The 24,331-nt window shown below is 40.8% G+C and overlaps 2 protein-coding genes across 2 annotated transcripts in view; one reads left to right on the top strand and one right to left on the bottom strand.

The window, feature by feature from the left end:
* Positions 1 to 1,105: 1,105 nt before the first annotated feature.
* Positions 1,106 to 15,731, bottom strand: snx3 (sorting nexin 3). Its single transcript, XM_083934337.1, has 4 exons — positions 15,554 to 15,731; positions 5,163 to 5,258; positions 4,711 to 4,835; positions 1,106 to 1,903 (listed from the first exon to the last, which is right to left on the bottom strand). Exons 1-4 carry the CDS (start codon positions 15,713 to 15,715, stop codon positions 1,798 to 1,800), a joined length of 489 nt encoding a protein of 162 aa, XP_083790463.1. The 5' UTR covers positions 15,716 to 15,731; the 3' UTR covers positions 1,106 to 1,797.
* Positions 15,732 to 15,980: 249 nt separating this feature from the next.
* The window catches only part of afg1lb (AFG1 like ATPase b), a gene marked incomplete at both ends in the record, with an annotated part of 35,030 nt that continues 26,679 nt past the window's right edge, over positions 15,981 to 24,331 (top strand). Inside the window, 5 exons of the mRNA XM_083934571.1 lie at positions 15,981 to 16,092; positions 17,515 to 17,831; positions 22,370 to 22,424; positions 22,526 to 22,627; positions 22,883 to 23,010. Of these exons, the coding sequence (XP_083790697.1) occupies positions 15,981 to 16,092; positions 17,515 to 17,831; positions 22,370 to 22,424; positions 22,526 to 22,627; positions 22,883 to 23,010 (714 nt within the window). The remainder of the gene's footprint in view (positions 16,093 to 17,514; positions 17,832 to 22,369; positions 22,425 to 22,525; positions 22,628 to 22,882; positions 23,011 to 24,331) is intronic.

Genomic DNA, 24,331 nt, shown 5'->3' with positions numbered 1-24,331 from the left:
GTTTCCATGCTATCCCACTCTGCTTGATGTCAGTCTTGAGGTCCCTTCACCGGGTATTCTTCGGCAAGGCCTTTCTTTATTGTGCCTTGAGGCTTTATCTGCCTGCCGACGCGGGCCTTGCGTTTCCGGAGTGTGTGGCCGATCCATCCCCATCTTCTTCTCTTGAGCTCCTCTTCCACAGTTTGTTGACCCTTTCTCTGCTAGAGATCATTGCTGCTGATGGTATCTGGCCAGTGGATGCTCAAGATCCACCTCAGGCAGCTGTTGATGAATGTTTGTACTTGCATCATTGTGGTCTTGTCCTCTGTGTCTCTAATACGGAGGTAGACTAGTATCAACTTAACGTTAGAGCTGAAGAGTCTGAGAATTTGCCCTCTGGCTGATTTCTTTGGGGCTCCAAAAGAAGACACATTGCTATTTCTTACAAATTACCTGGTTTATATGTGTCCCTTTGAGTAAAGTAATGACATACTAATTTACCAATGATTAATGCAAACTGACTAAAAGTATGAGTACAAAGAAGTATGGAACTGTTCTGCTCTTCAGTGGTCTAACAGGCCTGAAACGCCCTTTTGCCTGTACCTGGATCAAAGCTAATTCACCAGCATCTAACACTAACAAGCATTATTATCCATTACATGTTAACTTATCACAAAGTCTGACTTGCTCATCAAGGTATATTCTGCATTAAATGATCAAGTAACACATCAATTTTGGATTACTTAAGCAGTTGTACTTATTATGAAGGGTTACTGCTTTCCCTTTAGAGCAGCCATCTCTTCTAAATAAAACTGATTGGCCATAGGCCTAAACTTTCTTTGCAATAAAAAAGACAGATAATGTATTTACTTATTTCAAGTAATGTAATAATATATTTAGGATAGCTGTAATGGTTGTGGCAGCTTGCAGTACCTAGCAGAGTACCCAATGTGGTGCGTTAAGCCCCAGATATACTTGTGTACTGTACACGGTGGCTGCCTCATTTCCCTGCGTCCGTTTGGTCTGTTGGTTGTGCACGTCCTCACAACACATGGTTGAAAAGCAAGTATGTCTTCGACTTTAGACAGGTCAACAGTCCAAATCAACAAATGTAATCAGGCGTTGAGACTTTTCACCTATTTTATTGGAAAATCTTCAAAATAAACAAAAATGGCACAGCAGTATACAAATCTCAAAATGCATATAGCCAGTAGAAATACTGCGGTTCCCTCTGTGTAAATTACTTCTTTCTTACTAGAAAATCATTGTGATAACTGGGAGGTGCTGGTTGATACACACACACGTGCTTCCTTTTGAAGAGAGGATCAACTAAGTGTGATTTCAAGGCTCATCACATATATGTGTGTATGTGTTGCTAGTTATGGTGCACAACATGCCAGTAATGGATATATATGATGAGAAACGCTGTGCTTTGCATACATAGGACGCTCATTCAATGTTACTATATAAATGAATATATTCAAGACATAGCTAAATGATAAATACATAATATATCCATGTTAGTGGCATTTCCATACATAAAGAGAAATTACGATAAATTACTTTCAACCACAGTTATGTGTCGAACATTCTTGACTCCAATTAGAAAGTGGAAACGAACACCAATCAGGGTCACTAATTAAACTAGAAGAGGCAGTGAACAATATTATTTTGGCGGGCGCGGGGAGGGGAAGTTATCATTGAAATGTTTATTGTCTGAGAGAAACCTGGAGCAGTGATGAGAGCTTTGGGTTGTCGGGGCCAAGCTGGGCAGAGCAGGGCCGAGCCAGACCAGGCCAAGCGGAGCCATCTTTTCTTTTAGGCTTGTCTGATTTTGGATGGGGTGTAGTTCTTGTCCAAAGACTCGTCCTGTAGAAACATATGCAGGCACCGTTCGTTCTGAGCTAGAGGGTGACCTGCCACTCTGAAACACACAAGAGCAAAAAGGCAGGTTTGAAATCTGGGTGAGCGTTCAGAGACGAGGCTTGGTGACATGATGGAGGCGCAAATGTATCTTTGGACAAAAGGACAAACATGGAGGGCAGGATGGACAGAGACTGAAGGGGCACTGGACAAACATTAAGGTAAGAAGTCTGGGAAAGATTTAGCATGAATGAACTGGAAAAATGTTAAGGAATCATTGGTTATGTGCACAAAGAGAGTCAAGATGCCAATCATCATTTTCAGTGTTCTGCACACCTCTAAGTGTGTTTAAATACTGGAGGTAAAATTTTCTTTAAAAAAAAAAGACTGATTTAAGGTTAGGTCTTCAATTCCTTAGATGTATTATGCAGGATTTTCCTAAAAAAACAAAAACAACCAAGATATACCTCATACAAAAATAATTCTTCTCAATCATTACTCATGAACCACTACAGGTGTGTGGTGATATGTGTATCTGCAGAGGCTCTCTGGCTGTATTTTCTTCTTATGTTACTGGGATCAGGACATTTCTGTATCGTCAGATTTTGGGCACTGGCATGTGAAAGTACGTATCAAAGAAGAGGGAAGGGCAAAAAATGTGAAATATAGCAAGGTGAAACAGTAGTGTGATATGTAATGTAATATTTTATGTTCTGATGTACTCCTGGAGCCGTTTCATCAACATCCACAATTAGCTTTCATTTTCTCCATTTGCTTGGGAGAATAGAGTCACGCTCAAAAGTAAAAGGGGTTTGCGAGTCCAGCTGGGGACCTTTGTCCCCGTCTTTGTCTCCTCAGATTGCCCGGCGTCTCTCTACTGTCTCTCCAATAAAAGACACAAACTCCTGAACACTACCACTCAAAACCTGCTGATATGAGTGTACAGTATGGACTTGGGACACAGCTACAGACGGTCCAAAAAGGGTCTCTGATTGGACAGGGGATGCTGTGATTAAATGGTATTCATCTGAAACCACTAGGATACAATGACAGCCAGAAACATTAGGTTTAACAACCTCTGCAATAAACAGTAATCAATATGCCATTAAAAAATCTAGTTAATAGTGACAAAGATAGAACTCTGCAGACATGATGGTCTCAGTCATGTCTGCAGATTTCACTGACGGTCAAAGACATACAGCGATACATACATCACCTATTTACATCAGCCTCATTACCGTGCAGTTAAACAACTTTTGAACACATTGGTTTATGAATGTGGATGTGTGGTTAGGGTCACACACGCTTTTTCTCCAAGCCATAAAAAAAAGAAAGTAAAACTTGTCAAGGAGAAAGACCCATCAACCAAGGGGAAAACATACACAAGAGCCTTCTGTGAGAGCTTCCACATCTGTTTAATGATGCAGAATGTCCCTCCACTACCATGTGGAATCAGTTCGGGGGAGTAGGTATGAAGGTTTTGTTAAAAAGGACACAACTAAAAAGCTAAAATCGTTTATTTCTCAGGGCTTTGGTGAATGTGCCCCCCCATATGAATCTTCATGATCCTATGATTTACTTAAATCAATCTGTAGTTTTTAGCACCATCACGGCTGCATATTTTTTCACTACATCTAGAAAATACTGTATGTCTGGGAAGTCTGTTAGAGCCACTTTGACATCAAACTCTGAATGCCCCTTCAGATGACGCAGGAGCTTAACAAAAATGAGCCAGTGCACCTGAGACCACAAAGACACCCTATTTTTTTTCTAAACGGTAATGTCAACATGATGACATTATATGTATGCATGCATCTTAACCTCTAATGGGAAATATTTTAGACAAATACTGATGACCCATTACACATTAACTAACAACAAACCATGTTTAATAGGTTTTGGAAATTGACGTTGAGGACAAGGTGCAGCTGAATGTTAAAATGTCATGCCCTTGCTTGCTTTTTAAAGTGGGAATGCAAGCCCTTCTTCTTTACCTCAAGCATGAATTATGTTCGACTAGCCTAATCAAAAAACGATGCTCATCTCCTCTCCTCCCTCTCACTTGTTTCACAGCGACATTCACGTTTACCATTCCAAAAGATTTCCTCTTCACAATGCTCTCAATCACAGACGAAACAATGTTGCCAGCTACACGGCCCGGCATTTAGTCTGAACAATGATATGATCAACAGCAGTGTTTCATTCACAGGAAGCAAACGTGGGGGAAAAACTTAATTACTAACACATTCACATCTTTGTAAAAAAAAACATATTTATGGATTTTAATTTCCTCAACTGTCTTTGAGCACTTAATATTCCAAAAGGAAACATTGATGCATTTGCACATGAAACAAAGATAATGGCCAAGTCTGCAATCAAAGCAAATAATTACAATCACACTGTAACTTTTATTGTTCTGCAGCTGAAAATGAGGACATGCTGGATCAAAAATAAGCAGAGGTGTACACAAGATCCCGCGGAACCACGCACTGTAATTTGAGCTGCAATTATCATAAATTACACATCAACAATAAAACAAATGTAGGAAAAATTATGTTGTGGGGGTGCACACTTCAGTCCTCTTTGGTTGTTCTTGTCGTTCTGCGAGGTAATTATGAAAGAGAATTAAGGAGGATAGTGAGGAAAAAGACCTGCCTGTCTCTGCTGGTTCACTTTGTTAACAATGAGAAGAGAAGTGAAAAAGTTGAATCTACTTATTGCGCAAAGTGTTTTGTTGTTCTTGAGAGTTAAAATAAAGAGCTGCGACTGTGACGACAGAGACAAAATTGTAAAGAATAAATTGTTTTAACCTCATGTCAAAGCGGTTTGAGGAACGGAGGAAGACTGAGATGAGGCGTAAAGGCTTACTTGTTAAGAAACTGCTCCAGAGCTTGTCTTCGCTCCTCGATGAAAGAGTCATCAAATATCCCATCGTCCCCTCGGAATGGAAGCTGCCGGAAAAGAGCTTTCCCTGGGAGAGGTGGGACGACCACCTGAGATAAAAGAGCACAACCAGAAATTCATACAGCAGCAGCTAAACAGGCATATAGGACTCATTAATGAGGATTTTAGTTCTTAGAATTCATTTTGGAAAAGTGAACAAATGTAGTGTAGTGTATGATCTGGTGGGGACATTTTGTATATGCCATTTCTGAGGCTATAAACCAGATAGGACAAAGAACACATTCAGGTGAAATCTTCTTTAACAAACTGCAGAGGCTCAAAACCTTTGAACAACATTCTTGCGATCAATGTTGGATTCTGATTTGATAAGCCAAATACTCAAGAGCCTTTGTGTGGAGTTCACCTCAATGGCTCACCTTGCTCTCCCTCTCCAGCTCCGCTCTGAGCCACTCAAAGTCGCTGTACCGCCTCCGTACACTAGACTCCTTTAGCTTGAAGATGGGTAGGTTGGTCTGTGGACACACACACATGGCACAGTGTTAAAGATGTCACGTTTGAGTGTTGCCTTGAGGAATTTTGGGATGTATGGCTTAAACCATAAGGGTTTAACTATTTATCGTTTCATCTTAAAACATCATCAAATAGTGAAACGTTCTTGTGCCAGTTTCCAAAAGCCCAAGTGGACGTCTGAAACCAGAAACATTATGGCATTTGTGATTTATAAATTTATATTATCACAATTTTTTCTGTTTCGGTAGGTTTTTCTTGCCACACCTCATTGTGATGTTTTCTTGAGGCATGTTGGCTTTTTTATTAAATCGATAATCAATAAAATAATCGATAATCAATCTCTTTAGAGCTGAAACAATTAAATGATTCTATGTTTGACAAAAAATTATGATTTTTCAGGAAACTGAATGCATTTTGGATTTAGACTAAAACTGTTGAAAGCAATTTGAAGACATAACCTTGGACGTCAGGGCATTGTGATGGGCACTTTTTCCTGACATTTTACAGACCGAATCAAAAGGCCCTACTTCCCGTCACATCATGGGACTTATTCTATTATTTCATGCACGCTGGAACCAATTGGTGTGCGTTATCACATTTATACCAAACACCTTGTGTTATTAAAAGATCATCAAAACAGTGAACCATTTTTGAGATGTCCAAATAGAGCCTTTTAACAGTCAAGTACCAACCAATAGGGCTGTACTATTAAATGAATATTAATCCTGTTCATGACTTTGGCTTCCCAAAATGAAATGAACATGAGCAACTGCATTGGTGGCATTAAAAACATGTGCTCTACTCATAGAAAACTTCGCTGTATAACAAATGAAGCGCTTCCTCAACTGCCAGCCACTGGGGTGATCAAGATGTTTTGGCTTTGCTTTTTTAGGGACCTATCATGCCGTTGCATACGCACCCTGTGAAAAAACCTTCACTGCAGTCCACGGTAACATAGTAATATACAACAGAGAGTAGACGGGCAAAACAAAAAGGACATGCACTGAATTCAAGAACCTTGTATTATTATAAGTCTTTTGATGTAAAGATTTGTTTTAAACTTCAAAAGCAGCGTATTCAAATGTGGAAGTGCAATACAAATATTTTGTCCCTAAAATCAATGAATATATTGTGATAAATAACAGTAATCTCATATTGATCAAAATTATGGTATTTATCATTATAGCCGTAATCGTGCAGCCCTAACAACCAATCAGCGGCTTTATAAAGGAAAATGATCACTAGAAATCAGTAGGGAGATGCAAACTTCTGGAAAAAAAGACAGTTCAAGGTTTGGGTTTGGTTTGGGGCGTAGCCTTGTGTTATCTTTAAAAAAAAAGAAAAAGGAGGGGAAACTGACTAAAAAAAAAACAAAGACTCCTTCAAATTGAACCAAACTGAATGAAGGAAAATGAACGTTCACTTATGTTTTGCTCACCAAGGTCTATCGCACTCAGAACGCTTTGCCATTTTTGTGTGTGTTCTTGTAGGCCCAAGCACAGATGTGTTTGTAATTCTAAGTTGCTGTTGACAAGCACTTGAGAGTGAATTTCATATTAAAAAGGGGAGATGTTTCGACATTGACAGAGAACATTGAGCAAACAGCACATTACAGCACAATGCCAAACCTCTTCACTAGTCCTGACGGCACATGGCCATCCCATGACAATGTACAAACAAGGAGGGAGTGAATGAGCATTTCATTGGCAGGCCACATTCACAGAAGGTCAGAATTCATGGGAGGAGGAATCACAAGAGCAAAGCAATCGAGCAAGTAGGTGCGGTATGAATACACGGTGAGCTGCAGACTGATCAATGAGCAGACGGCAGTGACTGTGCGCAGTATAGGGGAGGAAGAGTTAACTAGAAGGCTGAGTAAATGGCTGAACAAAAGAGAAAGGAGGGGGTGTACGTGGTCATAAAGGAAGAGGAGAAAAAACTGAAGGGGTTGGGAGCTTCATCTGGTCTGTGCAGGACTAATTGAGGAGGAGGGAGAGCAGGAGTGGTCTTTTCGTTCTCATGGTCTCTCCCTTTCAGTCTTTTCCCTCTTTATTTCCCTTGCTCTGCGATAATAAGTCAGATTTTCTGCCCTTGAGACTCCTCTTGTTGTGTTTCAATGGGTAAAATGCAGCCATTCGTTTTCATTCCTCTTTACTCTGTCCTCTCTCATAGTCAAAAAATGATGGCTCCTACACATATTTGGTTGAACCGATTTCATGTTTGACTGTAAAACTAATTTTACCGAGGCAAATTATCGAAAGAGAATCCTGGTTAATGTCACAGTATACACTCAGTTACCAGTTTATTAGATAGCTAAAACTAATGCCGTGTATTACATCAGTCCCACTCAATATACATCATTACGAAGATGTAGTTGATGGGGGTGCTGGTAAAGTGTGTTGTTGTGACAGGTGTTTCTATTATTTTGCCCACCCCATCATATCAATGAGGGTAGGCTTTATGAAGTCTGGACTTGCAGGGCTGTTGCATTAGACTTCATGACTGTTGGCTAGGTGTACCTAATAAACTGGCAACAATACTCCCTATTTGAGTTATTCTTTTTCAAGCAGCAGCAGACTTTTCTTTATCATCTAATAAGTTCAGTGTGTGTGTGTGTGTGTGTGTGTGTGTGTGTGTGTGTGTGTGTCTGTGTCATCATGGCACAATGTGCTTCTGGGCACACCTACTGTAGTTGAACCCTCCCACAGAGGTGGTTTTGAGTATTTTCACAGGTTTTCATATGTCTGTGGATAGATTTCATCGCCATAGATACAGTCACAAAACGTTACAGGTAGTTGGGATCCAAATAAAGGCAGAGTATGAAAATGGGTGTGATCTGAGCAAGGGGTGGGGAAGAATGGGGGTAGAAAGTTGGCCCACTAACCATGCACAATGTATTCCTGCAACTTTACAGGTTTGTAGTTGAGATTAAAATGAAGGTCGAGTTCAAAGAGATGTGTGTAGCCGGAGAAAGGACGACGAAAGTACAGAAGGCAAAAAATGCCTATTACCCAAGCTTTCTCCGATTTAATGTGACGTGTGATTGGCCTATGACAGCAACAGCCATACAGTCTGTGGTGTGGTTAAAGTCCAGCATGATGTATTTGACATTGTAGTATTTGGAATGGCAGTCCATCTGGCAGAGATTCTTTAATTAACATGATGATTAAGTAGAATTAAGTCCTCTATGGTATTTGTCCTAGGTCACGACTAACGTTTGACACAGAATATCTGGTAATGTGAGCAGCTCACAGATAAGACTGTACGGTCATGTCCTACTAATAACATCATCATCATCAATATTTATGTTTAATATTGTGTATGGAGTTGCATGAGGGTGTGGCAGAGAGAGAGAGAGAGAGAGAGAGAGAGAGAGAGAGAGAGAGAGAGAGAGAGAGAGAGAGAGAGAGAGACCTCAAATACTATAAATGGTGCATAGTTTGCACTGGAAATGTTGTTATTCTGTAAGTCCTGTGCTTTATTTTTCTTTTCTTATGTTTTGTTTGAGTCATAATACGAGTTTTGCTTATTAGCCGCCACCACCACCAGCCTTGCAGCTTTTTTCCTAAACAAACACACCATTCTGTATCCGGTGTCTTTCTGTGACCTATGCGGTGCATGCACACTCCCTCTTTCCCACCGTGTTTTTATGAGACACGCCAGCACTGAAAACTTTCCTGTCCCACTTATTTCAAGTTCTCTCCAGGTGAAGTTGTCAATGAGCCCCTCACTCCTCCTCTTTCTCAGGTCACAGGAGAAGTGGATTATCTTAGCTTTATCACCCCAGTGCACTAGCATTAACTCCACTCTCCTCTCACCGCTGTCTGCCCCCGCTGCGTCATGTTACCTCACAGCATGGAGCGCCGCAAAGTTAATCCCCACCACAACAGATCACAGTTACAGGTAATCTGCCACCGCCGTGACTCTAATCCCATCATGTGCACATAGAAAACACTTAACCACGCACAAGCACAGACTGACGCACATGAAGCATGCATGCACAGGTGTTAAGTTATAAAGATTTGACCAGTCACACAGTTAACAATGTAAAATATAATAGCCGAAGGCATTCAAGCCTTTTTATGCACACTCAGTCGAACCCGGACTACTCGTCTCAACACAATGAAGCTAGCAGTGAGAGTTTAAGGAAAGAAAGTCACCTGGCCTTTCAATCCTCTCGCCCTGTGATTAAGAGATTGGCCGTGCAGGACAAGGGGAGGAACGAAAATTACAGAACTGAAAAATGAGATCACACACACATACACAGAGAGAGAGAGAGAGAGAAAGAGGCGGTGCGTGAGAGCTCTACGAGTCAAAGATAAGGTTTCTCTGGCCTCTGTTCTCTTCACGGCTGGTTAGAGGTTAGGACCTGGGTGTCTCAACTTACTGGCCCCTGAAGTAATTGGGGAGGTGGGACCAGCCCACACCCAGCCGTGTCTTAACATTTGATTAATCGTCTAAAAAGGCACATGTTGCCTCTCTCACCTTCTCAGGAATAGAATAAAACAAAAGAGAGGACAGTGAAAGAAATTTAAGTTAGCAGAAAATAACTCTGAAACTTAAAGTATGACAAAAAAACACAAAAAATAGGAATTAATGGTTATATTAGAAGCATGTTTCAAAGAGAAATGCTTAAAATTAAGACCAAAAAGACAGATGTACCTCCTTCAAAGTAAATCTCCTAGCTTCCCTTTCCATTATGAGGTGCTATCTGCGCTCCATAGGAATAGAATGTGATTCATAATGTGTGGGATACAATACCTTAGGCTCATTGAAAATGGGTTGAAAAGAGGCAGAACCCTTAAAAACAGCGAGACAGAGAAAGGGAGAGAGAGGACAAAGATCACTCATCTCCTGAGAGAATAGTTCAAGGCCACCATGCATTAGCTTTTAGCAGGATGGATTAAGTCAAGTTTGAGAGTGTGCATCCTAAACCTCCCCCATTCTCCATTCTTACCCTTCCCATATGCTCTCCTTTCAGAATAATAGCATAAAAAATGGTAACATAATACCATCTCATTGCATCATATTCCAAAATGGGAAAAAAAAAAAGACAGGGAACAAAAGCGCTGGGGCTATGGGTCTTTTGCTCTCGCCTCATGTACTCTCTCACTCGTTCACTCGCTTGCCGGCCCCTGCGGCCTGACAGCCTACCCTCTCTGCGACTCGCCTAGCTAGCAAAAAGCTGCTTTGTTGCCATAGTATCAACTCCCACTTTTGATACTGTCATTTCAAGTAGGATATGGTAGCCTTGATACAATATGTTCCCTATTTCCATTAAAATAGTTGTCGAAGAGGATGCTGTAGACTTTGGATTACACTTGACTGTGCCTGACAAGCCTCCCCCACACACACACACACTCCCCATCTCTCCCCATTTTATTAATGACCAAAGCCCCCCGCCCCATAGCCCAAATGGAAAAGAGAAAGAAAGAGAGAGGGAGAAGCTATGGGAGTAGAGAAGAGGAGGGGTAGAAGACTGCAGAGTGAGAGTGAGCGACAGAGCTATAAGAGGCCTTTTATGTACTCCTATCCATAAACAAAGTGAGATCCCGAAGTTCACTCCCCTGAATGTGCTCTCTGGATGAGATGGGAACCAACTAAAGACAAGAAATTTTGATAATACCCAACATCCCCTCCTCCCCCCTCATACCAACTCCAGCCCTCTGTTTGCTGAGGGTCCAAAGAAATACACAATGTACTATGCCTCTCAAACCAGCAACCATCAAAAAAACCTGATATGATAGGACTCATGTTCTTAATGGCAGAATAACTGTCCATTAAGAATATAAAAAACTGTGCAGAGGCAGCAAAGACAGAACACCAAGCCTACCAGCTTCCTGTGGCTTATAAGCCATTTAAGAAACTACACTTAAAACTAAAGGGATTTAGGTGAGAACAAAAACCTATTGTTTCAACACGAACCTGGACATTACAAGTCTGCTCAGGCAAAATGAGATATCCGCCTCCTTTCACGATGAACTTAGCTTCCTTCCACCTCTTTAAAAACCTGACTGAAAGAAGTAGATTTATCCCATTGACCTTAAACACCAAATGCAGGCCTCGTTGTCAACATGTGACTATGTAACCTACCTCACAGCGACTGCAACCAGCTGATTTCTCATGATAAATCCCCAATCCTTATCCAGTTTGTTTCACCATTAATCTTATGACCATTCAGACACTGTCAATGAGTCACAAGCCAAACGCATACGCTGACAACTATTTCAATAATTCAATTCAATTTATTTTATAGTGCCAAATTAATCATCTTAGGACACTTTACAGAGTAGGTATAGACCACACTCAATGACTTATTTATGACTTTTACAATTTCATAGAGTTAATAAGCCATCGTTCTGATGTTTATACTATACATCAAACCATATATAGTTATCAAAGGGGCTTCAGTAACACATTATGAAGTAGGCAACTGACTGCACACAGCTGGGAGTGAAATGGGATAAGTGGGCAATGGGATGAAGGCTGGTGAGGGGGTGGCTTTCTGCCCTCCCATGGGTGGGGGGTAAGGATGGGGTATAAACGCTCCGGCTCCCCCACACCCTGGCCTGTTTCATTCTTCTATTCTCTCAATGAGGGGATTAAGCAGACTCTCTCACTGCGACCACAAGGGCTCTCTCAATTTTGGGGTGGATAGTAAGACAGCAGTGAGAACTGGAGACAAGGGAATAGCAGCGTTATAAACAGAATCTGCCTAGCATAATTAGACGATAGAATAAAGTAGTTCTAAATACTATATGTAAGTTTCAAACAAAAAGAGCAAAGCATAGGTTATGCATTCCAGGCCAAGGCATTGTGGCTAACGCTCTTAACATGCTGGAGATGGAGTAAAACGCTTCTAAAGAAAGCTGAAGAAAGGAGAAGGAGAGAAGCAAAGCAAAGTTGACACCACATTTGTTGAGATGTGAGGGATGCGCCGCTTCTTCTGTGGTCTTATGCAAAGCAGGGTCACACGGGGCTATGAGGTGCACAATAATGCTGATTACACGCATATGCTAATTATTACACGCTAATCAAGTACAGTAGCCTTATATTCAACGCTAATGTCTGGAGACGGCCTCTCTTCCCTCAACACATTTCTTTAAGGTAAAGGGAAACCATAAATACTTTAGGGCTGATCACTAATCTAAATACTCCATGCCACTAACTACAGGGGTGTCAGTCAACTGAAATGACAATTTAAAGATAAAAAGATGAGACAATCAGATGAGACTAATGGCCATTTCAGACTCAATACAGCCCTCGCATTAAAAGTGCATACAGTGGAGTACTAGAACGGCTTAACTGCAATGCGAAATTGTATGGGGTGACAAACATGATGAAAATTGAAACCAGAAAATGTGTTTGAGAAAAAGTTTTGGTCAAATTCATAAAAAGTGGTGCAATTTTAAAGAAAATCATAAACCTTTCTCTTATGTTTGAGTCGGCTATATATTGAATAAAGACTCTTACAGCTCGATCATTTTGTAATTGACCACTAAAGCAATGCCTAATTTAAGCTTATCAGTTCATTCTTGACAAAACAAAAAAAATTATCTCAGTCCAAGGTCCTCTAAGTTGCTTACTCTAGAGCTTTCAACCGTATCAGACTGTCTTCATTAGCACATGAAGATTGCACAGTTGTCACTGAGTTGTTATCCTGAGCATCTAAAGGATTTCTTGCTCATGTTGGCTATGTTTGAAAATCTACAGTTTGATGACAACTGAGCAAACTCCCATCAGTTGATAAAGACTGTGTGATGACCTGATAAGGTTGAACCCATAGACTGTATAAAAAATGGACGTAGCCATCTTGTCAGACTCTGCCTCATTTCCTTTTACCAAAAAAGGGAATGTATGTGACGTTGGGGGGGAGGGAGATACATCCATCTAACTGACGTATACGAGTATGACGAGAAGTGAAGGTCAGTAGCAAGCTGTCACTCAAGAGGCCGCGCCCCTAATTATTCATAAACTTTCACCTCCAATAAAATAAAAATTAGCTGCTAAAAAAAAAAATTCAACCCCTCAGTGTTGTCATGGAGATATGACCTAAACATACAGACTAGAATGTTTTTTTGTACCAGGCCTCACATAGGTTTAATTATGCTGTGAAAATGAGAAATTGTGAAACTGGCCCCTTGTAAACACTGGACAATCTGCCATTTTTGGCACTTCAGTATTGGATCAACCAACCGTAATGGATCGTCGCTTGGTTGAAACCTTTTGTTTTTGGTTAATAATTTAGTGTAATTATTGTCTGCTATGTGTTAATTCACTTAAGTAGAGTCCTAGGGATGTTCAAAAATTGTCTAAAAAATTAAGCTGATTCAGCCTCTACTGAGTAAAATACACACAATGCAGGATCTTTGTTTCGCAATAGCTAGGATTGTCTTGCCATTACTCCTGTCACTGATTTCTCAATAATGGCACATTTCTGGTCAGTTTATTCTAATAGTCTATGTCACATTTCAGAAGCATTTAGATTACAATTTTATATGTATATTTAAGCATTCAAACCAACTACCAGCTGTTTTACCAGTGGAGAGCAGGAAGAAGGAAAGCATTTGTTCTTCTCTACAAGTTCTTCAGCAGCCAGGAGGAAGGAAACGTGTTGAGGTGGGGGATGGGAGAGACTGGAAACAGATCAGGAAACTCTGCATCCTGCCTACAGTTCCAGAGAGGCTAAAGGTTAGGTTCCCCTTTGGCCCGGTACTAGAGTGTACTACTTTGGATGGCATTTCATGAATCATCAGTGAAGTCAGGACAAAGTTAACTAACTAACATCTCCACTAAAGTAATATTAGTATGATGTGTATATGGAAGGACCGAGCTGAGCATTTGGTGATGCATTAGGTTGGTGATTAAGTGTAACCGACTCTTATCTATCGCAGTCAGAAACTGGGGTGTGGCTGGAGTTTAACTCTGAACTGTTCAGGCTCTTAACTTTAAGGAGATGTCATGTAATCATATTTTACTCAGTTGGCTGCAGGGGTCATTTTCCTGTTCTTTGAAGGCATGTGACTTTAAAACATCAGCACTGTCACGCCACTGCGACAAACACTTGAGGCTAATGTAAACAAATTCCCATTCTTTAGCAGAGCAATAGCAGCATGTCTGTTACAAGTTCATTTCTTTCTTTAACTTTTATTAATCCTGCAAGGGGCAATACAATTATTTCACTCTGTTTTTCATGTTACACAAACAGGTCCGAAATACACACACATGCACAAACAGGACCTATATACAGTGCTGCTTGAAAGTATGTGAACACTGTCACTTTTTCCAAACTGTGTTGTATTATAGACTCAATTTAAAATAGATTAAAATATATCACCTCTGCTGCACATCTGGCAGCAAATGGTGATGGTTTGAGGCTCACTTAATCCATCCGACCCTTGATGACTTACTGCTGTTTATCCAACCAGCTGCTCCACACTGTACCACTGTCACTTACATCTGATTCTAGTCCCGTCCTCTATTCTCATAGAGGTCCATTCAAAGATTTTGCAGAGAGGTTATAGCATCTCTTGTAAGGGTCCCTGAAAATCAGACATAAAGTGTCAGGTGATGTCGATGGGTGTGTTAATTCTGCAGGAATCCAGGCTGGAATAACTTCCAAAGGTGCTTCAACAGCATACCAAGTAAAGGGTCCATAAACGTTTGCACATGATATTTTAGTATTTTTCTTTTTTATGAATTTGCTAAAAATATGTAAACATCTGCTTTGTCATTTTGATGTATTGTGTGAAGATTGATTTTATCTATTTTAAGTCTGTAATGCAACAAAGGTTGGAAAAGTGACTTGGTTCACACCTTTTCACATGCAGAGATGTCAGAGCGAAAGGGACTGTCCATGGACAGGCACCTGAGCAGTTGGGGATTTAGTGCCTTGCTCAAAGGCACAGGCCCAAGGAATAAAGTGGAAAAACCTGGTCCACACGGGGACTCGAACCGGAGACCATAAGGATCCCAAGCCGAGCCCCCTTATGGACCGAGATACTGCTGTAAAGCAAACATTTGCAGGTTCACTGTACTTGTGGACGTTGTTGTGGAAATCTCGCGATGACTTCTTATCAAACGTCTCGTCCTATAACTTGGATTCAAACGTTAACATTTGTAATTAACTTGTTGGCTTAATGACAAAACATCAACTTTGTGATTGCACGCACGTCTGTTTGACAGTGGAGTCGAGGAGACCCAACTTTCTTTGACTAACAGGAAAAGGCGTTAGATAGCTCAGGTAGCTTAGCTTTAAGAGCTAACGTCATTAGCACTGTAGTTCCTGCTGGCTCACCTTCAGTCTGACTTCATACGTGGTGTATCTGGTCCTGCCGACCCCGGTGGTCTCAGGGTTGCTCACATCAATCTCTAGAAAATTACTCGGAGGTCCATACGCATCATTTAGGTTCTGAGGCTTAGAGAAGAGCCTTCTTGTATCAGCTATGGTGTCAGCCATGTTTTTCCCCCTGATCCCTCCAGCAGCTAGTGTCAAGTTGGCGCAAATAGAAATATTTACATTCCACTGCACACTTTCAAAATAAAACATTTGGTGGCTGTTGTATCCGCGTAAATGAAGACATATAGTGAAAGGTAGCACTACATTAGAAGAGCGTCTTTGTTTTAATGGTACTATATTTTTATACAAGTGATTTCCCATGCGGTTAAAAAGTTTACACACTTAAAAAAGTCTACGCGTGACTTTTATGTTGAAGGCACGTTACATGAGTTCCCGTGTTGTTCTGTCTCTTACTATCGCGAGCTTTGAAAAGCCCAGCGCCCTGCACTTCCGATCAGCTGAGGTTCAGCTGACACTGCTCGGCCACCAGCTGCTCGGTTTGTCTGTTTGTTTTTTCACAACTTTATTTGCAAATTCTCAAGTACATTTAAGAAGAAAGAGTACGTAAATACACAATAAATGAAAGGAAATAAACGAATAAAACAATAAATGCAAAGTAAATAAATAAATACAAACAAATTAATTGAAAGGTAGGCTATATAATCATATTTACTTATAAAATATTGTAGTATATAGAGAGGTATCAATTTTTTCTCATTATTAATCATTTAAATAGACTTAAAATAATTCTTATAAAGTTGAAATAAAAGTTGGCCGAGATTTTGCTTTATGGATGTTAAATGTTCCTTTTAGAATTAATAAGATGACAATCCAATGTATTGTATTGTTTTTTTGTTTTTTATAATATTCTGCTCGGTTTGTTTACAACCTGACCTGCACATTGACCTAATCACGTTTTTTTTGTATTTGTATAATCCGGATCAATCGTCCTTTACAATATAAAGTAATTGCTGCTTAAATGTAAAAAACAAGACAAAACAAAAACAGGTTCAATATTGTTGAGGTGACTCAGAATATGCTCAAAATAATATATTTAAAATAAAATAAAACTTTGCTCAAAAAGCATAATATGTATTATTATTATTATCATATTATGAACAATGGTATAATACAGTCATACAAACAACCAAGATTTATTTATTTTTCGGCCCTAAAATGGGCAACCGTTTGTTTTACAAGCTTAAATGTAAAGAATAAAAGGAAGACACTTGTTCAATCTGATTACATTTGTTCAGCACTAGACCGCTGCATGTCATGCGTGAATCACGTGTCACACGATTGTCAATAAAGTTTTGGCGCTTTGAAACATGGCGGCGCCCATGATTCCTGCAGCTGTCAGATGCTCAATAAATGTTTTACTAAAAAACAAAGTTATGGTCTCAAATAAAGTCTGCCGGCTGTCCGCCCTTTGCACTGGAAAAGGTACGTGTCTTTCCCTCACGTTGTAGTCATTAGTGTTCATGTTGTGGGAGGTGTTTTGTTTTCTACTGGGTTTTTTTTTGCTATGACTGTTAATGTTTTTTTTTTACTGTGTCCACAGGCTATTATAATATTTAGTATTTTGCATCTGCTGTTGATGCTTTTGTTATTTTCACTATCTTCTTTGCTGCTGTAAGATTAAATCCCCCCACTGTGGGACTAATAAAGGGAAAGCTTCTCTTATTTTCAGGTGTGTCAAAACCAAAGACTGTGTTAAAGAAATACATTTTATAAAGTCTACGGTTAGAACCTGTCTTTTTAGGAAACGTGAACTTGGCTACATCACCAATATCTTCTGGGTTACACTTGACTGTACCACCTTCCCTTTCTAATCATGGTTTTAATGCATCTAATATACCGTAATAAAAGCTCTTTTTTAAGCTTTGCAACACATAATGCTTTTGTTTGAATGTTTCAAGGTTACACTAGTTGGAGGATGTGCAGTTCATCCTCATCGTCCTGCTCCTCTCAGCCTCCAGCAGCAGATATTTGTGTTTTCAGTGGACGCTATGATCGCCTCGTGCGGTGTGGCTCCCTGAGGAACGATCTTCAGCAGAGACGTGTCCTCCAGCAGCTGGCTCTGCTGCAGCACACCCTGGACACCTACAGCAACCGCAACTACTTGAACCCAGCTCCACTGCGGCTAAACTCTAAAGATGACAACGGTCAACTTCCAAAAGATAAAGACTCCCACATTACAACAGCTGGAAACGAAGGTGAAGAATCTGCTGCCACGGTAAAGGAGGTATTAGTTATTATGCGATAATGATGCATGGTCTGATAATGAAATCCTCACCACTCCGCAAAAGATTACCACATTATCATACCAACAAATTATCCCTCACAAAATGCAATGAGTGTTATTTAGAATCAACTTTATGTTAGTTGTCATGAACCACATGCGTTATTCTTACTAAACAAGTATGTCAACATTTTTTAGCTAAATCAAGTCTGTAATTATTCCTAATTTGGGTTGAACAATCAATTACAGTAGTTTAGTGAAATATCCAAATTGAAGAGGTGTATTTGTTAAAGAGGGAATATGTTTAAAAATATGGTACTGAATTATTGTGGTGCTGCAGAGATGTCCCTGCCATGAATTTAATTTAACAGAAAAAAGTGAGATAGATCCTCTCAAGAACAAAAATGTTTCAATGAAAATGCAAAAAGATAATTCCCTACTATATTGGGAATCATACACGACTGCAATACCAGGCAAAACAATCACAATCATATATTTTTTTATTTAGCGAAATCCTTCAGCCCCATTCCTTATTGAAGACGTAGAGGGTCTTAACTTGGACCTTGACATGAGACGCTGTGATCTTGACTTTGGGACTTTTTGGTCTTGATGTGAAGGTTTTGACTTGAGACTTGTTGCTCTTAACTTCGTTCTTGATTTGAGACACTGTAGTCTTGACTTTTTTCTTAACGTGGGACTTTCTCGTCTTATTTGGCTCTTGATTTCGAACTTGACTTGGGGCTCATTTGGCCTGACTTGGGATTCTACTTGAGACTTTTAGGTCTTAACCTTGTATTTGACCTGGGATTTACTAGAGACCCATAGGTCTTAACTTTATTCTTGACTTGGGACATTTTGGTCTTGATGTAGTTCTCAACTTGCGATTTTTAGGTCTTAAAAAAAAGTAAAGACAACTGATCAAGACCACTCCACAAATCTAGCCTCAATTAATACAAGACTATCCTGTCTATATAGTCAAGACTACAGCTCTGATAAAACAATCCAAAACTCAACTCATTAGGTTTTGTGGAGGTTCAAACTGTATGATATGATCTCCATTGATGAGTGGAGTTTGGGTCAGTTGTCATGGAGATGCATCTGATGACATGCGCGTTCAGTAGCTGTTCTAATAATAAAGACAGCTACTTGAGCTGTGTGTCAACAGATCCATCTCAGGGACAACTGAACAACCTCATGAAGACCATGTGATGTGAATTTGAATATGGGATGGAAACGGAGACAGTAACACAACAATCTAATCAAAGTGTTTTTATTTACAGTTTCTTTAACAGAGGGTTACCAAAGTGTAGAGGAAGGGTCACAGAGGTTGTGCCAAACAAATTAAATGAATTGCAGAACTAAAGCTAATTAACCTCTGCCTCTCAAAACCAAAACCCAAACAAAAAGAGCTTTACCACAACAAGTACAGGGGGCACCGACCATTCATCCTGGTGTATCTATGAAAGTTAACTGTGCCAAATATGTACAAGGCCTCTTCAACTCACCTACAGTCTTCAAACTCGCACCACATCCATTTTTATTTATTAACTCGTTTTTAAACAAAGCAACCACAGCTGAGAAGATCCGAGACTAAATGCATCAGGTGTGCTCCTCTTATTGAGGGCCCCGAGTGCTGATTGGCCAGCTCAAAACCCCATGGGAACAAATGATCGGCATGACCGAGCTGCACAAGTGGAAACTAGTCAACTTGTTGGCTCCTGGAGAGGAAACAGGGAACGGAAAGAAAAAGTAAAAAGAAGAAAAACACATAACACAGGAACTTTGCCCCTGCCTGGCACAACATGGTGGAAAAGTCGGGGGACAGCCAGTGAGTGGTCCTTTTTAAGTGGGGGTTTGTCTTGTCAATCTACTGTTTCCAGATCAGGAATTAACCATCATGCTCAAGACTAATGTCTGAAATCACTCGCCCATTCAATCACTCACTGTTCTCTATAGAATATAACTCAATAGCAGTAGTCACTTGAGATTTTGCACACCTTTGGTCCTGAATTGTCATTTTTGCATTGTTTGGAGTAGTTCACATGCTACAGAGAAAACAAAATCTTTGTTGGCATTTTTGAGGAGTAAAAATCTGCTCCTGTTTCTTGTTCAAGCACTCTCAAAATCCTTCCAACTAAGTCACCCATATTACAATATAACAACTACAGGGTGCCATCAACCATCAGTGCTGCAGAACTTATTATTTTTTTTACCCATTCACTCAAATAAAAAGTTGGAAGGTGAAAACGGGGCACTAGCTAGAAGTATATATAGTATAATAGTGAGTGATTTGGGACATAGGTTCCAATTTACACAGGTTTGTTCAAAGCATTTGGACGTGTGGCATCTGGACTCATCCTGTTATAAAACCCCACTGACATCTAACATATGGAGGGACTTCACAGAGTCCTCTGCACTGTACTCCAGTTGTATGACTGATGATGGCCATGGGGCTCAGGTCAAAGGGAGGGTAGGGGTCTGGGAAGTGTATTGTGCATGTGAGTTTTGGAACGGCGTAATGTAGGGGGCTGTTGTTGTTTTTAGGTCAGCGGAGCTGACTGTCTAGTATTTGGTGGTGGGAGTTGTTTTGTTAGTTCGCTGGCACAGACACATAGGGTTAGGCAGAGATTTTGGAAGGCAGCAGGGCAGACCTCCTGCTGGGCCCGTCCCGGCACCCCTCTTACTCTCTCACCGTCCCCATGCAGTAATGAGGGGATCCCCATTGTCTGGGCCATTCTTGTCCTTTTTGCTTTTGATTCGGGACTCTGACAAATACTTTGGTGTTAGGCTATCAACACCACCACCCCCCTCTCCTTTTGCACCTTGTTTCTTGCTCTGTCTCTCTCTCTCTCTCACACACACACACACACACACAGACACACACTCACATTGACTGGAGTACTTATGCAATTATTCTGGTTTGAATCAGGTCATACCACTGTCCTTTCGGTGTCTATTCTCTCTGTGAAAGTGCCGCCATTGTCCTCACTAACTGACCAAGTCTGTGAGCAGAGTACACTTGACTTAATATTGACCCAATGTGGCGTGGTTTTGCGGATGGTCGGCTAACAATGGGCCATTGTTTAGAGGGAGCCACCCTCTTCAAGTCAGACCTCCATCATTGAGTCCTCCTGTGCACTGTAGATCTCAGGACAGTCGCAGGACAGTTGTACCACTAAAACCAAACTTGGACTCCCTCAATCACTCCATTAACCTTCTAAGATGCATGCCATCTCTGGTTGTAGGTAAACATGTTCAAACACAGTTTTTCCTGAAGTCATTTAAAAGCCAAAGTGGCCATGTCCTGCATGTGAACCTTTCACTCATGTGTCAGTCTATATCCTCCTCCTGGAGGTGAGACAAGGCCACAGAGCTCAGCTAGACAGAGTGGCTGAGGGACAGCCTTGTCCTTCTCCACTCTGCCGTGGCAGAATGGCTTCCAGCCACCACTGACAATTACCCCACCATGCCAGAGGGCAGCTTGGGAAGTCAGGGAGAAGTCACAGACTGTTATGCCAGAGCAGACAGGAACGGCTTGTTGGTCTTCCAGTATTTCACTCCAGCACAGGACAGGCGGGGGCTGAGGAGAGGAGGGGAGAAGAAGGAAGAGGGTAGATAGAGAGGGTGGGTGACAAGTTTGTTTTTTCATTTAGTTCTCAATTGGCCATTGTCTGCAAATTAAATTTTAGGAGGACAAGCCTTTTTATTTAGTGCTTAATTAATTCCAAAACTATTTGGTGTTGCCTGGTTACAGAGATGGACAACCGTCAACCGCGCTGTTGTCAAACCCTGTATTAAACATCTATCATTTATCCTCCTGTATACAAATATGCTCCATGTTATGTTTACATGTCATGATTAAACTGATGACACATGCGTTTACATGGCTCAAGTCCTCTTTAGAGATATTTGGCTTTACTCAAAATTCTCAGCTTGGTCACAAAGAAGACGTTTTTTTTTTTGAAGCAAGGACCTTTTGATGATAGGAGGCAGGCAGCACAATGACTTCCAGCAGCACCTCAATGCAACAGTACCGTATCACAATTAGCAGCGCTAAACAGGCTGCACAGACAAGTCCACTCCATCTCGTATGGAGCCTCATCCAGTCCTCTCCGTTTTGTCTGACAAATCCCCCCATTGTTCCTCTGATGATGCTTTTCTTTCGTGGGAACCCTGGCTTGTCTTGTTGATTAGATCCCCTTTGTCTTCCTCCCCTGTAGTGGGCTAGTCTGGTGAATGTGAAACCTCACACTGTAGTGGTGGCTTAATGCCTCAGCATACTTTGTTTATTAAATGATGATTCAGTCTTATATGCTAATGAATAAAACGAAGTTTATGTAGGTCACCAGCTATAGTGTTTTGTGACTTTCTTAAACTAAGGAATTCATTTATGCATTCATTTTGAATAACCATATAGATTTATGGTTTGCTTTTATGCATTGTTGTTTGTGATGACAAGCAGCTGTGAAAAGATTTGATGTAAAACAAATATACTTAAGCCATTTCCTCAGGTTTCCTCTTTCCCCTTAAAGGAGGAACCCCTTCCCCTCCCTCCACCCAAAGGTTTCTATATCTACGGAGACGTTGGTAAGATCACAAAAGAAATGTGGTGTTTTCTAAATCTGCACAAGATATCAAAGATCAGGACAGAGGTTAGACTAATTTCTTTTTTCTCTAATCCCTCTCAGGCACAGGGAAGACCATGCTCATGGATATGTTTTATTCCCATGTGGAAAACACTCGTAAAAAGAGAGTCCACTTCAATGGCTTCATGTTGGACATCCACAAAAGTGAGTATTATCCTCCCACTCCACGTAGCTTACCGCTAAAGGTTTGCTTGCTTGACTTTACAGAAGTTTCTGGACTCCTCGTTCACTGGAGATCCTATATTTATCTCTGTGTTTGTCCTGAAGCCCTCCTGCTAATTGTCTACCATTATGCACGCAGGTGAAATTACCGCTTTATTCAGTATTGTCGTCGGGTTTGTATTTGCCGACGCAGGTGTTGCTTTAAGACATGCCTGACGTTTGTGTACTGCTTTAAAGGGATCCATCGGAGGAAACAAAGCCTGCCAAAACGAAGGCTAGGAAAAATGTTCACCTATGACCCCATATCACCGGTTGCCATGGAGATCAGCAATGAAACCTGCCTCTTGTGTTTTGATGAGTTTCAGGTGAGCTTGTTTGTTGCAGGCTTCTTGTGTGTGTGTGTGTGTGTGTGTGTGTGTGTGTGTGTGTGTGTGTGTGTGTGTGTGTGTGTGTGTGTGTGTGTGTGTGTGTGTGTGTGTGTGTGTGTGTGTGTGTGTGTGTGTGTGTGTGTGTGTGTGTGTGTGTGTGTGTGTGTGTGTGTGTGTGTGTGTGTGTGTGTGTGTGTGTGTGTGTGTGTGTGTGTGTGTGTGTGTGTGTGTGTGTGTGTGCAGCACCACCTAAACTTTGGAACTCTCTCCCATTGGACACTTAAAAAGCATTTCAAACTCCATTTTTATAGACCTGCTTCTGTTTATTTTGGTGTCTGTTGTGTTTTTATTTTGCATTTCATGAATGTTGTTTTCTTACTACTATTACTTACTATTTTGCCTTATGAAGCACTTTGTCACATATTATTATTATTATTAGTAATAGTAGTAGTAGTATAAGGGAATGCTGACTCTTATGTTACATTAAAACATTTACTGTTTGCTAAAGTGTGCCGTGAGGATTAGATAATAAATACCCTTATAGTCCTTTAAAGTGTACCAAAGATTTAAAGCCAATATTTCATTTTGGACACATTGTGTATAAGCTATCTTAAGGGTATGTTTAGGTTTAAACAAGTTTGCAAAGAGAAAAGATATCCCAAACGACCACGATGCTGAAAAAAGCTCAACTTCAAGACTTTATATGTGAAATACACATTTTTACAGTCAATCTGACCTTCAGTCATGCTGAAGCATCTATTTGTACATTATTTTGACACGCGCAGCATACACCTTTTTATTATGGAGATATGTTATAGATTAGAACCAGTGCTTGATTTGTAAATCAGGAGGTGCTGGAACACAGAGAGGCTGCTGACCCGGCGGGTCGGGGGAAGAAAAAAAAGTCACGGAATCACAGAAAACACTGAACAAGAACGACAATAAACAACGCTATATGCAGATCACCAAAATATTGTTGTGACAAATGTTGTTGTGAGCCTAGTAAACACTAAACGCCCACAACGATGACAATTATGTTTGACCATACTCGGCTGTGGCTCAGTTGGTAGAGCGGGTTGCCCTTCCCTACTTGTGTCATGCTCGTTGTGTCCTTGGGCAAGACACTTCACCCACCTTGCCTCGTTTGAATGTGTAAGACTATGTTTGAGGAGGTGGTCGGACGGGCCGTTGGCGCTGGTTAGCAGCCACGCTTCCGTCAGTCTGCCCCACGGCAGCTGTGACTTCTATCGTAGTTTACCACAACCATGTATGTCTGTCTGAATAAATGGAACATGGACTCTGGAAAGCACCTTGAGCA

The sequence above is a fragment of the Echiichthys vipera genome (genome assembly GCF_963691815.1).
Source record: "Echiichthys vipera genome assembly, chromosome: 19".
Classification (NCBI taxonomy): Eukaryota; Metazoa; Chordata; class Actinopteri; order Perciformes; family Trachinidae; genus Echiichthys; species Echiichthys vipera.
This window is presented reverse-complemented; position numbering and strand designations above follow the sequence as displayed.